This window comes from Belonocnema kinseyi, chromosome 4, assembly GCF_010883055.1.
Source record: "Belonocnema kinseyi isolate 2016_QV_RU_SX_M_011 chromosome 4, B_treatae_v1, whole genome shotgun sequence".
NCBI lineage: Eukaryota > Metazoa > Arthropoda > Insecta > Hymenoptera > Cynipidae > Belonocnema > Belonocnema kinseyi.
In genome coordinates this window covers 123,824,198-123,838,672 of record NC_046660.1, presented here as the reverse complement: position 1 = coordinate 123,838,672, position 14,475 = coordinate 123,824,198, and the positions used below count along the sequence as shown (strand labels likewise).

At 32.3% G+C, this 14,475-nt stretch overlaps 1 protein-coding gene across 1 annotated transcript in view; it reads right to left on the bottom strand.

Annotated features, from left to right (window-relative positions):
* The window catches only part of LOC117171857, a 600,209-nt gene that overhangs the window by 110,871 nt on the left and 474,863 nt on the right, over positions 1 to 14,475 (bottom strand). Inside the window, exon 12 of the mRNA XM_033359492.1 lies at positions 8,279 to 8,411. Coding sequence (XP_033215383.1) covers positions 8,279 to 8,411 — 133 coding nt within the window. The remainder of the gene's footprint in view (positions 1 to 8,278; positions 8,412 to 14,475) is intronic.

Sequence of the window (14,475 nt, the reverse complement as noted above, 5' to 3'; positions counted from 1 at the left end):
AAAATCTGCATAACACAAAATGCACCAGATTTTGGGCTTATTTTGGGCTCTCGAATGCACCAAATAAAACTTTAGAAACACCACTGCTATGTACATAAATATCAACACAGTAGTAAAATTTTTAACCTCGATATTGGCAATTTTGAAGAGCCCAAAAATTAGAGACTCCATTGATACTAGAAAATTCCCGAAAAGATAAATTTTTTATAATTTCATATCTGCGTGGTAGAGAGGGGTTGATTTTAGACTTTAAAGGTTGGTACCAAAAATAGAAAAGGGTATATTCCAGAAGTCCAAAAATCAGAGACTCCATTGACTATGGAAAATACTCAAAAAGGTTATTTTGTTAAAAAAAAGTTATATCGATGCGGTAGAGAGCGGTTCATTTTAGACGTTAAGGGTTGGAGCCGAAAATCGGAAATGGTATTTTCGAGGAGCCCAAAAATCAGAGACTAAATTAACACTGGAAAATTCTTAAAAAGATTCTTTTTTACCATTATATATCTACGTGGTAGAGATGGGTGGTTTGGAGCCAAAAATCGGAAAGTGTACTTTCGAGGAGCCCAATAATCAGAGACTTCATTGGCACTGGAAAATTTTCAAAAGGTTCTTTTTTACAATTATAAATCTACGTGGTAGAGATGGGTTGATTTTAGTCGTTAAGGTTTGGAGCCAAATATCGAAAAAGGTATTTTCGAGGATCTCAAAAATCAGAGATTCCATTGACACTGGAAAATTCTCAAAAAGATTCTTTTTTACAATTATATATCTACGTGGTAGAGATAGGTTGATTTTAGACGTTAAGGTTTGGAGCTAAAAATCGGAGTGGGTATTATTGGGGAGCCCAAAAGTCATAGTCTCCATTGACACTGGAAAATTCGCAAAAAGATTATGCTTTTACAATTTCATATCTATGTGTTAGAGAGAAGTTGATTTTAGACGTTAAGGGTAGGAGACAAAAATCGGAAATGGTATTTTTGAGGAGCCCAAAAATCAGAGACTCCATTAGCATTGTAATATTATAAAAAAGATTATATTTTACAATTTTATATGTAAGTGATAGAGAGGGGTTGATTTTAGATGTTAAGAGTTGGAGAAAAAAATCGGAAGGTGTATTTTTAAGGAGCTCAAAAATCAAAGACTCCATTGACTATGGAAAATTCTCAAAAACGTTATTTTGTTAGAAAGTTATATCGATGCGGTAGAGAGGGGTTGATTTTAGACGTTAAGGGTTGGAGCAAAAAATCGGAAAGAGTATTTTCGAGGAGCCCAAAAATGAGAGAATACATTAACACTGAAAAATTCTTAAAAAGATTATTTTTTACCATTATATATCTACGTGCTAGAGATGGGTTGATTTTACACGTTAAGGTTTGGAGCCAAAAAGCGGAAAAGGTACTTTCGAGGAACGCAAAAATCAGTGACTTCATTGGCACTGAAAAATTTGCAAAAGTTTCTTTTTTACAATTATAAATCTACGTGGTAGAAAGGGGTTGATTTTAGACATTAAGGCTTGGAGCCAAAAATCGGAAAGGGTATTTTCTAGGAGCCCAAAAATCAGATACTCCATTGACACTGGTAAATTCTCAAAAAGATTCTTTTTTACAATTATATATCTACGTGGTAGAGATAGGTTAATTTTAGACGTTAAGGTTTGGAGCCAAAAATAGGAGTGGGTATTATTGAGGAGCCCAAAAGTCATAGTCTTCATTGACACTGGAAAATTCTCAAAAAGATTATTTTGTTACAAAGTTATATCGACGTGTTAGAGATGAGTTGATTCTAGACGTTACACTGAAAAAAATGGTCTAGCTGTCCCAGCTAACTGTTTAGCTGGATTTCGTCTTCCAAGAAAATATAGCTGCTTTACCTAAATTTCTAGCTGTTTCAGCTAAACTTGCCATCTAGAAAATATGTAGGAAACTATCTAGATAATTTCTAGCTGACAAATTTAGCTAAAACAGCTAGAAATCTAGGTGACACACCTTTTTCAGTGTAAGGTTTGGAGCCAAAAATCGGAAAGGGTATTTTCGAGGAGCCCAAAAATAATCTTAAGCCAACAATTTTTTATTTCTTAAAACCTTTCCAAATTCTGAAAAAGAATCCAAAATTTTATCTCAAAATCTCCGAAAATAAAAATCTTCGTCTTTTAAAAATATTCTCCATATAAAAATTATTTTCTAAAGTTTCAAAATGATGTTTTAAATTAATTTTAATTTGTCATATTTCTTAAATTGTTCAAAATTATAAAACATACCTTAAAATTTTCTAGAATCTTTTTTGACAATTTTTTGAAACGTTTTGAAAAGTTGTAGAATATTCGCTCAAAATTAGTTTTTGATCATTTTCTTTAAAAATTTTGAAAGATTGTAAAATATTCTCTTCAAATCAACAAATTTTTCGAACAAATTAAAAATCTTCTTAGCAATTTCGAAAGGTTTTAATGCAAGAATATTTTTCGGATTCATTTGAAAATTTGAAAGGATTTTTCGTTGTTAAAAATAAGTTGTTAGAGAAGATTTAAAAAGATTTCTAAAAATGAATTTTTTAGAAAACAATTAATAGAAAGATGGGGGATGATCGAGGAATCAAAATACAATAAATGGTATTAGAAGATAAAAAAATGAATGAGTACCAACGTATTTAAAAAAGGGATGGGGAGAGAGAAGGTGGACCAGAATAGCAAGATTTAGATTGGAAAACGAGGTAAGGGAGGGGATGTATTGGGAAAAAGATGAGGACAGAAAGTGTAAGATATGTGAATGGGAGGACGAAACATAGGAGCACGTATGGGAAGGATGTAGGAGAGGAATGGAAGATAAATGAAGCTGGCAAGAGAATGTGGTTGGCCAGACCACCCCTTTCCTCAGGGGTCCTTTGTTAGAAAATGGGGAAAAATGTGGTATTAAAAAATTAGTATGTTTGCAATCAGTGACTTAAAAGTAATATATTTGGAAGACATGTAATTTGTCTATAAAGGTTGAAAATTTGAGAAGTATTTAATATTAAATTGACTGTAAAGCTGATGTTTCTTGATATTAAACTCCTTCAAATTTTCAAGTTTTCTAGGCAAGTAATACACTACCGGTCAAAAGTTTGGGTTCACTTAGAAAAATCGTTTTTTATTTTATTTATCGCAATAATTATACAGGAGCTAAAAAAATGTCTCTTTAACGGGTTGATTGTTTTCGAAATTCTGTCTAAAATAAGCACAGGGTGAAGCCTATTTGTCTCGTTTTTAAGTAGATATTGCAAAAATAGTGGAAATTTCAATGTTTTCTTAAATTGTCAATAACTTCTGAAATAGACAACGTTTTTTAATGTTTTTGGGCTTATTTTGAAGCTTTTTCACCGTGTCACAACAGCTTACGAGTATGAATCGTAAAAAATTTCTTTTCGAATTGCAAGAACTTGAAGTTGCAATAAAAAATTTGGATAAATTTGAAAACATTTTATATGTAGGCAAATCAGAATAAAAGTTAAATAAATATATATTTTAAGAAAATCACATAGAAAATTCATGATTATAAGTTTCATATATTTTACAAACATATTTTTGTTACTAAAAATAATATTTCAATTTTTCCAAATTTTTTGTTATAAACTCAAGTTCTTGCAATTCGAAAAAACATTTTTTTACGATTGATACTCATAAGCTGTGGTGATACGGTAAAAAAGCTTCAAAATGAGCCCAAGAACATTGAAAAACGTTGACTATTTCGGAAGTTATTGAAACATTAAGAAAACATTGAAATTTACACTATTTTTGCAATATCTTCTTAAAAACTACACAAATTGGCTTCACCCTGGGCTTATTTTAAGCAGAATTTGAACACCAATCAACCTTTTAAAGAGACATTTTTTTATCTCCGGCATAATTAAAGCGATAAATACAAAAAAACGATTTTTCTAAGTGAACCCAAACTTTTGACCGTCAGTGTATATCATTGAAATCGGAAAAATTCGTAGATGCTGATATTGCTATTTTCAACTCGCTAGTTGAAAAATTAAAAGTTTTAAATCTTTCTTACTTTGACATGCCTGTGGACAAAAGACCCTTGCTGGAGTAAGCCCATTCACACTAAGGTACATGAATAGACCGAAAAGTAGTAGAAAAAATTAAATCGGATGTAGCCTGACCATACCTGAAAATTAAGCAAAAAGTTTGCTGACCACTGTGCTAGAGGAGCGAATGAGAGAGCATGAAAGAATGCATGTGAAAAAAGGCAAATTGAGGTATAAAAAAGTGAAAGAAAAAGGAAATGGAAGTTGCTTGGATTAGAAGCGTAAAGATTGTAAGTAACGGTAATGTAAAAGTTAAATAGACTAAGATGCGTTTGCGTTCTTATGCTTTCTCTCTCTCTTGCTTGCACTCTCGCTTTCGTTCGCTCGCTCACTCGTTTGCTAATACCATAAGTCCTAAATTGCGCAATCACATGAAATAGAGATAAGGAACTAATTATAAGACTTTATGTAAATAGTTGCAAATAATTGTATATATATAGAAAAAATTTTAAAATATATATACATAAGCGAAAAGATTGTAAGGAATGGAAGTGATGTAAACCCTTAGGGGACACATTACGATTAAAGAAGAATAGTCTAAGTTCGAAGCAAAATTTTTCTTGTTTAATATTTAAATTTTCAATCCAAAATTTTAAATAAAAAATTTTATTTTTAACCAAATATTTGAGTTTTCAATGCAGAAAAGGAATTTTCATACAAGCTTTATTTTCTACAAAAAAAACTAGTTTAAAAAATATGTATTTCAATTTTAAACAAAAAAAAACACTTATTTCCAATAGGGATTATAAATTTCCACCATTTATTGGCATGGCGTACTAATAATAATTATTAAGACTCTGATTAATAGTATTTGAAATTAACCTTGCAATAAAAAAAACTCTGTCATTTTTCACAAAGTTCCATGACTTTTCCACTTTTTCCACAACATTTTTCAAAATTCAATGACTCTGCTAAGTCTTTCAGGTTGAGTTTAAAAGAAATAATTAATTTACGTTATGCCCCATTTGTTTTCTAAATCAACATTCATATCTTTCGTAACATAAAATATGTAATCAGCCTTTCGACCGACCTGTACTTTAATAAATTTTTCCAATTTCAATACAAAAAAAAAATTAACAAATTATAAAAAAAATCGGTTACTGAACATTTCGAATAACATACTTAGAAACTTTTTAACAACTTTAAAAGGTTTCAAGAGAATCAAAGAACATTGTTAAGATTAATACGAAAATTTAAAAGGATCGGTTTTTAAATTAATTTGTAGAGAAAATTTAAAAAGATGTATAAAAATTTAATGACAAAAATTCGGAATATTTTAAGGCAAGTTTTTACTTTTTTTTATATATTTTTTTAATATTAAGAAAAAGTGGCTTCAGTTTAAGACATTAAAAAATTTTAGAAGATTCTAAGTAATTAAAAAAATATATTTTCGAAAATTTACAAAATATTTTTAAAAAACTTAAGTTTGTAACAGCAAAAAATGATTTTTCAACTAAGAAGACTAATTTTCAAACAGTAAAAAGACAAATAGAATAGTTCAATTTTTATCCAAAAAACAACGGATTTAAAAAAATTTTGATTTTCAATCTAAAAGAAGAATTGTTAAACTAGAAAATTAATTTTCTACTAAAAAACAACAAACTTCAAAACAGCAATCCTAAAATTGTCAACCAAATAGATGAATTTGTTACTGAAAAAGATCAATTTTGAAGCATAAATAAAATAGTTACATTTTCAATTAAAAATCAACAAATTTTCAAAAAACAGTTAAATTGACAATGCAAAAGATGAATTTTTAATCGAGAGGATCAATTTTCTACTAATAAACTGTGAATTAAAAAATATATATTAATCTTTGAATATAGAAAAGTACCAATTTTCAATAAGAATTTTTTATTTCCCAACATTCTTTCACCGTTCTAAACTAAAAGAATGATTAAAACTTTGCATAATAGTCTCTGAAATGAATCTTTGAATACAAAAAACAGTAACTTTTTTCAAAATGTTTAATTGTGCATAATTATAAAAAGAAGATCTTCTCTAAAGACATTGACAAACTGGGAAAATGCCGCTTCGCCTGACAATCTATTATCTATTTTATTTCGTAAACTGGCTATGTGGCATTGAGGGCGCTTTATTCTAGTTCGTAAAAGCTTAGATTCAGAGGGGGCGCTGCGGAAAATCGCTAGAAATTGAATACATGGGATCGGCAATCTCCCGCCTCATCTCGGTTTACAGTAATGCCAAAGTGAGCGTTTTAAGCTACTGCGCTTGCGGTAAGGTCGCACGCTAGTAGACCACAGTTGGCGCGGAATTCAAAATGGTTATTAAAACTAATTGTTGCAGTTAAAATAAATAATTATCACAAGGTTCAAAAGAATATATATGCATAAATTGTATTTATTGAATTTTAATTGATATATAGGTTAGTCATTTGATTTACTGAAATCAGAAGTTATACAGTTTAGGTGTAATCTCGTACATTTTTTAATAACTACTTGTTTTACTAACAGGAATTGTCCTTAAGGCTCATTTTGATTTTCGTGCTAACTGCGGCTAAACACGCACGCCCCTAACGCAAGCATAGTAGGTCAGGGCGCCAATATTGGCATCTATGCTGATTGATGGTCGTAGTGGCACACTGACTGGAGCTCGTAAAGCGAAACTAATAATAGGTAGCAGCACTGAGCCGAGTACTAGACACTCTGCGAGTCGGCTAGATGAGGTCTGAAAGAGCCATTAAACATTTTTTTTAGCGAGACGAAAAACCCAATTATAACCTAAAACTGTTCATACTTGTAACCTTTCTACATTTGACACTTATTAATGTCTTTATTTTTTAAAATTAGATATTTTAGGTTGGATGGGATATCCAAGAAGATTTCTGTTAAATTAAATAATGAAACCAATACAAAAATGCTTGAGATTTTATTATTTAATTAAACAGCTTTTTAAAAACAGAAAATAATATATAAATACACTTCCAGAAAAAAATGATATTTTTCTAAGTTATATCTAATAATAAATTAAGTTGCATCCCATGTGTTTAGTATTACTCCTGAGCCCTTAGCGTGCAGATCTCTTGCTAGCTGACTTCTAAGCCTGAAATACAGTCGGTCCTTGAGTCCATCAACCTCCGATATCGTGAAGTTCCCCTCATCTGGTGCCCCCACTACTAGTCGCACTGATTATTTTTGACGTTTGCGCACTTGATGCGCATAAATTCAAATCAATCACCATTATTTATTTCTGCGTACATGTCTACTGCGCAATTTTACTTCTCCAACAAAACGACCTCGAAAATGTGAACACTCCCCCCGAAAAGTTGATAGCATCGACGTCTGACTGTACCTCATCATAATTTGATCGATGTACCGATTATTCTACTGCGCTCGGTCTGTAAAGTAATCTTGTTCAAGCATATCGTGAATGGTGCAAGTACTGATCCCGCACTTTCACGATTATCTTTGGAAATTCCGAAGCCGAAACTTTACGTTGTTATTTTATCAATAGACCTATTGACTTTATAGACAATGGCGACTTTTAAACACTCTGCGTGCTGTTAAAATTATTTTGATGAATAAAGTTTTCTGAGTCGACAATTCGGTTATCATTTTGGTCAGGCATACTTCACGCACTTATCAATTACAATGACCGATATTTCCCTTACCCTGGCTGACTTCGCCACGAATTGCCACGAATGATAGATTATATGGGATTTTGAGAAAATAGGAAAGGACAAAGCTAAAAGAAAAAGGAAATAGCGGACTGTGACCCTTGCGTTTAGCGCAATTTCAAACTACACACAGACTTCGAAGATACGAGCTCCAAAGATATAAGGACTCAACAGACATAAGCGTCCCGCCTCTAAAAGCGCAAACGAAGTTTTTTCGCTCTATTATCGGATATTTTTTAATACAACATAGAAATCCATATCAAATTTCACGTGATGCTAAGATTTGCAGTTCTTTATTTCAAAATACCGTCGGAATCTCACGTTGCTCTTCCTTATTCCTGTGAATTTTATTGTGCATTTTTACGTGGAGATTTACCTGAATTTCCAAGTGAACATTTTTAACTTTGTTTAACGGCCAGAAAAGTGAAATATATTTATCGCAGAAGATATTTGACACATTTTTACTTCAAATAATCATTAGGAGCGAACATCTGCTCGTCGCGCTTAAAGAGTTTCTCAAAAATATAATTTCTTAGAAGTATGAAAGGATTATTAAATTATTGTTGCAGAGTATACCTTCACTAGCAGAGTTCTGCCAACAGGGCCACCTTCCAGTGGAAAAAGAAACTTTTCTTGATAGCTTGGAGATGGCGAGCATCGGCAAAGCCTAGTTTGGGCAACTGTGTGGGTGTTTGGCAAAATATATACTCTGAAAGAGAAAATGACTGACATAGATAAGAAAGAAAAGGAAAATCCTACTAGAAAAATGTAATATTTTGATTTTCAATTTAGAAGATTACAATTACAGACACACAAAAAAATGTGCGGAGCCAAAAATGTAACCTATATAGCATTGTTGTATTAGTCTAGGATAGTCAAAATATGCATTGATTAGAATTTTCGCTTTACTAGTCTTTTTTATTCGAGTTTGAATCCTTTGTTTATGTCAGATAATCCAAATTAGGCCAATTTTTGATAGTCCTTAAGTTCGCAAAGATTTCATCAGATTTTTTGCAAAAAATTTGGTTGCAAAATTATTAAAAATGAAAATTTAATGTTACAGCATGATCGAAATGTTTTTTTCTGAACAGTGAAATGGATTTTGACGATTCTGACGTTGAAATTTTTTTTCCAATGCATACCCTGGTGGACCGAAGGAACTAAATGGAGTCTCTACAAAGTACCAGTAAAGACCCCATTGGGTCCCCATTCGGTTTCTTATTTAGAAACTCGAAATAACAGCAAAATAAACTTTTAAATGGTTGAAATTCGAATTCTATGTTAAAATTCCCTATAGAAAGTCGCGGAATAATCGCAATAGTTTTTTTTTGCAACGGCAAGAAGTTAAAAAAAATATAAGACGTATAACGCCTGTTGACTGCTACACTTCAAACGCATCGCATTAGATCAATTGTATTTAAAAAATCGTAGTTTTTTCTCTTAAAAGAAACTTTTTTTGCAAGTTATTCAACATTCTCTGCGTAGATATATTTTTAATCAGATTTCCTGGAATATCGTATTCTTTTGTTCTCAAATTACTTATGTAGTGATTTTTAATTTCCTTCTATTTCTTCTACGTGTAAATCTCTTTTGAGAGTCTAAGAATTATACCACGCCTTTCTTGGGTTTCAATCATCTTCTCGTTTTGATCAAAATTACCTGCATTCATATGAGTGTTTTAAGAAAAGAATGACTATTCTTTTAATTAGCCTGACGCACAACATGCTCTAAACGATCACGCGTCGAACTATCAAATTTATATCCAATGAAATAATAGAAATTATTTAGTATTTCTTGTCACATTTCTTTTTGGAATAAATGTAGAATAGCGTGCAAAAATTGTTTTCCCTTAAAAGAATAAAAGTGCGATTTGCTCGTAAAATATTAATATTTTTGTTAACAAATTAAATGTTTATATATTCAGAAGAAAGATTTCGGGAATGCAAGTTGTTAAACAGAAATTTCACCCCATAAGCTGCTGGCGGTACCGTATGGTACCACGCTTTTGATCTCTTTTAAATTAGTTAAGTTTTGATTATTTTGTTAAATTATAAGTTATTTAAGTAATTAGATAAATTATTAAATGAGCTAATTAGTTTAAGTTACTTAAAGTAATATAGCTGAACCTCTTGGCAACCAGGCAATGAGAAAACTCATCACGACGCTAAACGCCATCAATTTATATCAAAAAAATTGCGGTATGAGCAACAACCAAATAGTCCCTGCCATTTTCGAGACTCTAAGTCGAAAGGTGGGCTATGATGAATTGAACTCTAAGAGGCTCAGGAGGGCAAATCGATGAATTTGATCGCTTTTAACAAAACTTTTATGCTACAGGACAACGCAGGAGAGGTAATGGAGGGGGCCCATCTTCTATTCCAGGTGACACAACCTCTTATTTCAATTTCAACGAATTCCAGTTGAATGACTCAACGCTAGCATCGAAACTAAACGAGTTCGAAAATGGTAAATTCTAGTTGACCGGGAGCCAACGTGATATAAGCGAAATTACCGAATATAGGACGATAACGAATGTTGACAATCATTTACCGACAGTTAAGCTTAATTTTAAAAACGCGCCTAACTGTAATCTAAGAAACACGCAGAATAATTTTCCACTAAATACCATATATACCAAAATGTACCGCATTCAAGCTTGCATCCTCGAGTTATGGTCTCTAACAATTTTGAGCCTTCGGCTAAAGTGTGCCTCGAGCCGGTTTGAATAGCAGCTTGCAAATCTGGCCAGAATCATTTTAAGCACAAACAATAACATTCCATTTAATATGGGCTGCACGGTCTTGGCATTTGGCTTGACAACCTGAATTGCCGAACTGGCCATTGTTGCGAGAAGCTTTTTGTAGTAATTTTTTTCCAAAAATGTCCATGCCAGAAGCATTTATAAAAATGTAAAACAGAGTAAAAAATCAAAATTAGACCTTGTCTTCATATTTCCGTAATAAATTAAAGCTCTGTGAAAATTTGCTGCTGAACTTCACACAGACTAAAGAATAAATACTTTCTGGTCTTAAATCTCATGATATTTTTCTAAGTGCATGCGCAGCGTATCACGAAACGAAAGCGCGCTTTTCGTAGATCTCGAAAGGTTGGATAGAATGGTAAAAAAAACTTACAAAAATAATAGATGGGTCGAACGGAAGGGCGTCGGAAATACTGTTAATTCTAATCAAAAAATTTACTCGAAATAAAAAACGAGGGGGTTTCAAAGGTTCAAAGGAAATGTTGTACAATCAGTGAAAATATTACGCGGGGATATTAAGTAAGATGGCCTTAGAGGCCAAAGCATCTCGCAACTATACGGAAAATCTCAACGAGAAGATTTAATAGAGTTACTGGACGGACCATTTGGGTCCTTTCCCAACAAGTAAACGCGGCAATCGTTACACTCTTGAGATAGTAGACAACCTAACTAAATATGTCATACTTTACGCTACCTTTGCAAACATTCAGACATTAAACTTACGTTCAACTCGAGTATCCGAAAGAGTTATGGTTTGAAATAGGAAAAAAGATTGAAAAAGTTTGAAAAGATTATAAGAGAAGGTATGACGAACACAGAAATATCGGGGTGGAGTACAGTCGAGGGCTATGTAGTGTAAACGAGTATGAATCCCATTGCGACTGATGTAAGCATCAAACTTGAACCTCTTTATCATGGACCTTTTGTAATTAAGCGAAAGGTTCCGGGTAAAAGTAACGAAATCGAACCGACTGTAAACCATAGAAATCAAAAGTATTCAAGAATCGCCCGTGTGTCCCAATTGAAAATATGGCGCGGAACTGGTAGGGTCGAACTTGAAAACGAAGAAAGGATCGAAAACGAGGTTCGAGAAACAGAGAATTTGTGCGTTTCAAAAGAACGTTAGGGATATAAAAAATATAGGAATGTTAAAGCAAGAAACCCGACAGACTCATCTAGTTAACTTTTCTTAACTTTTCATCGAAACTGTAAAAGCTTGCGGACAAACTTTGTTTCGGTCGGCCGAATATTAGGAGACGAAAAATTAAACTATCAGGCGAAGGGAACGAGATTACAACTTAAGAGGGCTGGGAAAACCCTTGGGAGTTCTCAGTTGTGTGCGAGGAAGAAACAGAAATATGGTAATCATGTCTCAAAGGGAGGAGCTTGTTAGTGAAAAAAATTGTCGACAGCCAATCATTGTAGAAATATTTTTAGGAAAAAAGGGTACATAGCAAAAAAAGTCTGAAAGAATTTCCTGCAATAAAGTCATCATCAGAGGACAGCCACCCTGGACCAGGCCCTGTCTGGAAGTCGGTACCCTTGCGGCGGGAGGTAGTTGATCAAGCGTGCGGTTTTCGAACTCCCGCGCGACCTTAGCATTGCTTGAGATTAGAAATAGCGATGAAAAATCAACATTTGGTACAATATTAATTAATTAAATAATTTTAGTAAATTGCATTAGCCACGTTACATTATTACGAGTAAACCAAAGAAAGATTTAAAAAAATCGGCTAATAATTTCAAACTCAGTTGATCTTTAAAGACTTATTTCCTTGTCAATTATCTTTAAAGATCCCTACTACCTTATTTGTTTATGAATCCAGGCATATTACACAAATAATAATTGATAACAATAGTTTCTAATAGGATAGCCGGACGAAGTCGAAAAATAATTTTAAAAGTCGAAAATGCGCTATATGAATTTTCGTCAAATCGAAACATTTCATTGGGACATTTTCGAAGTATATGTGATATCTAGTGAAAATTTGGACTGTAATTTCACAATATACTTGAGAAAGTAGTTTTTGTTATAGGAATAGTATATTTTAATTGTTAAATAACCATCACAAACTGTGAAACAGTCTTCAAAAATAGAGTAACTTGACCATAAATAACTTTCTGTCATAAGCTGCATTCATTGCGAAATAATTTACAAATATATTTTATATAACTCAAAAATCTTTCAATTTATAATTTCTCAACAATTATGTAATTATCATCAGTACGCAGTTAACGTAACAGATATATTTGTTAAATTTTAGTAATCGATGATTACATTAAAAATATGCCTGATCAAAATAAGCTTACTTTTAAAGACTCAATTATTTAAGCTATTTCATTTTATCTTAAAGTATTTCTAAAAATCATTACTTGTATTGTATGCCTGAATTCGTAAAAGAATACCCTTGAGATGGCATCAGTAAATTTTGAATAAATATTGATGATTTTTAAAATAAACTTAGTCAAAGTTTCCTTACTTTTAAAGCAACTTTCTCGGATTGCAATGATTATTCCTCAAATAAAAAAATCCCTATAATAAGAACTATTTTCGTGATAGATTACGAAATTTTAATCAAAATTTTGCTATTGACATTCGATTGATAAAATAGAAAATTTGTGTTCTTTTCATTTTTCAATTATTATGTTCAATTTTTATGATAAAAGTGACTTCGAAAAGTATATATCATTCAAATGAGAATTTTAAGACGCATGCAATTTGGTGAATGTCGGATAAGTATTTTTGGCAAATTTTTCGGGAACTTTAAAATTTTTCTCATTTCTTTGGTACCTAAAGAGAAAATTCAGAAATAAACCTAATAAGGTTTTCTTAGAAGGGGTGTCAGATATGAATTGCATTTAGCTTTGCCATTGTGACCTTGGTCTCTAGAATACCTTCTTGTTCTTCAGTACTGCAAGATAGCACTTAATTGCCGGTGTGAGGTGAAGTGCGAGGGAAACCAGCGTGAGCGTGCCCACAATCCTGCTTCACTAATTCACCGTAGGATCGGTAGTTTCTTGCCTAAAATCTACCCTAAAAATGCTGTTCGGTTTAGTGTGAGCAGTAAGGGTACCACTCTGGACAGGAAAACCCACTCCTCCTACTTTCCCGCTCTATCCTTCGCGCCTCACGGCACTTAAGTGATTGTAGACAGCGTGATATGAGAAATGCATTACCTTTACACCCGTGCCCCAACGCCCCCTCATTAGAGCCATCAGAATCTTTTCCCGAATTTCGATGACAATGCACATTTTCGTTATGTTATACTTGACACATGCAATAAGGACGTTTACATATCGGTCATATGGGTGTGTGTGTATGAGAGAATTGCTAGATATCGCCTAAGAGCATCGCTTTGGCACTGATGGATATAACTGCAATAAAAACATTGATATATTTCTCTTTTACTCTTTAAATTGTTTTTATAAATAATTATAATAATTGATTACAATATATAATACAATGTTGATAACGACGAGAATAAATGAAAATAAAGGAATAAATTTAATTTTATGCAATAATACATAATTAAATGTTTTTTAATGATAAGCAAATAATAATTTTAGTTTATTTCTATTAAAAAATTGATTATTTACCATACGAAAAAATGCGAATAAAAAGAAGTCCAGTATAAGAGCGGAAAGTAACAGGAAAAGATGAAAAAGATGGACTAGGAAACAAATAACTTAGCAGGAGTTAACAAACATTTAAACTTTGTTTTCTATTTCCGTTACATTTATTACACCCTATTTTTATTCTTTCTTTATTTCTTTACTGTATAAGATACAGGAAGGTTGTCAAAATCAAAAATGAAGATTTGCACATACATGAAATTTACACATGGAATAAAGAAAACACACATACACACATATCTAACGGTCGTGAAACTTGGTTATGGCTGAAATTTTACTGCGATTTCGCTGGGATCGAGTGCAGTTTTTCAGATTAGCACCCGCTCCCGGCGAAATCCTGCGGTTGTCCTTATGACAAACTTTTAAACATATTTGTATA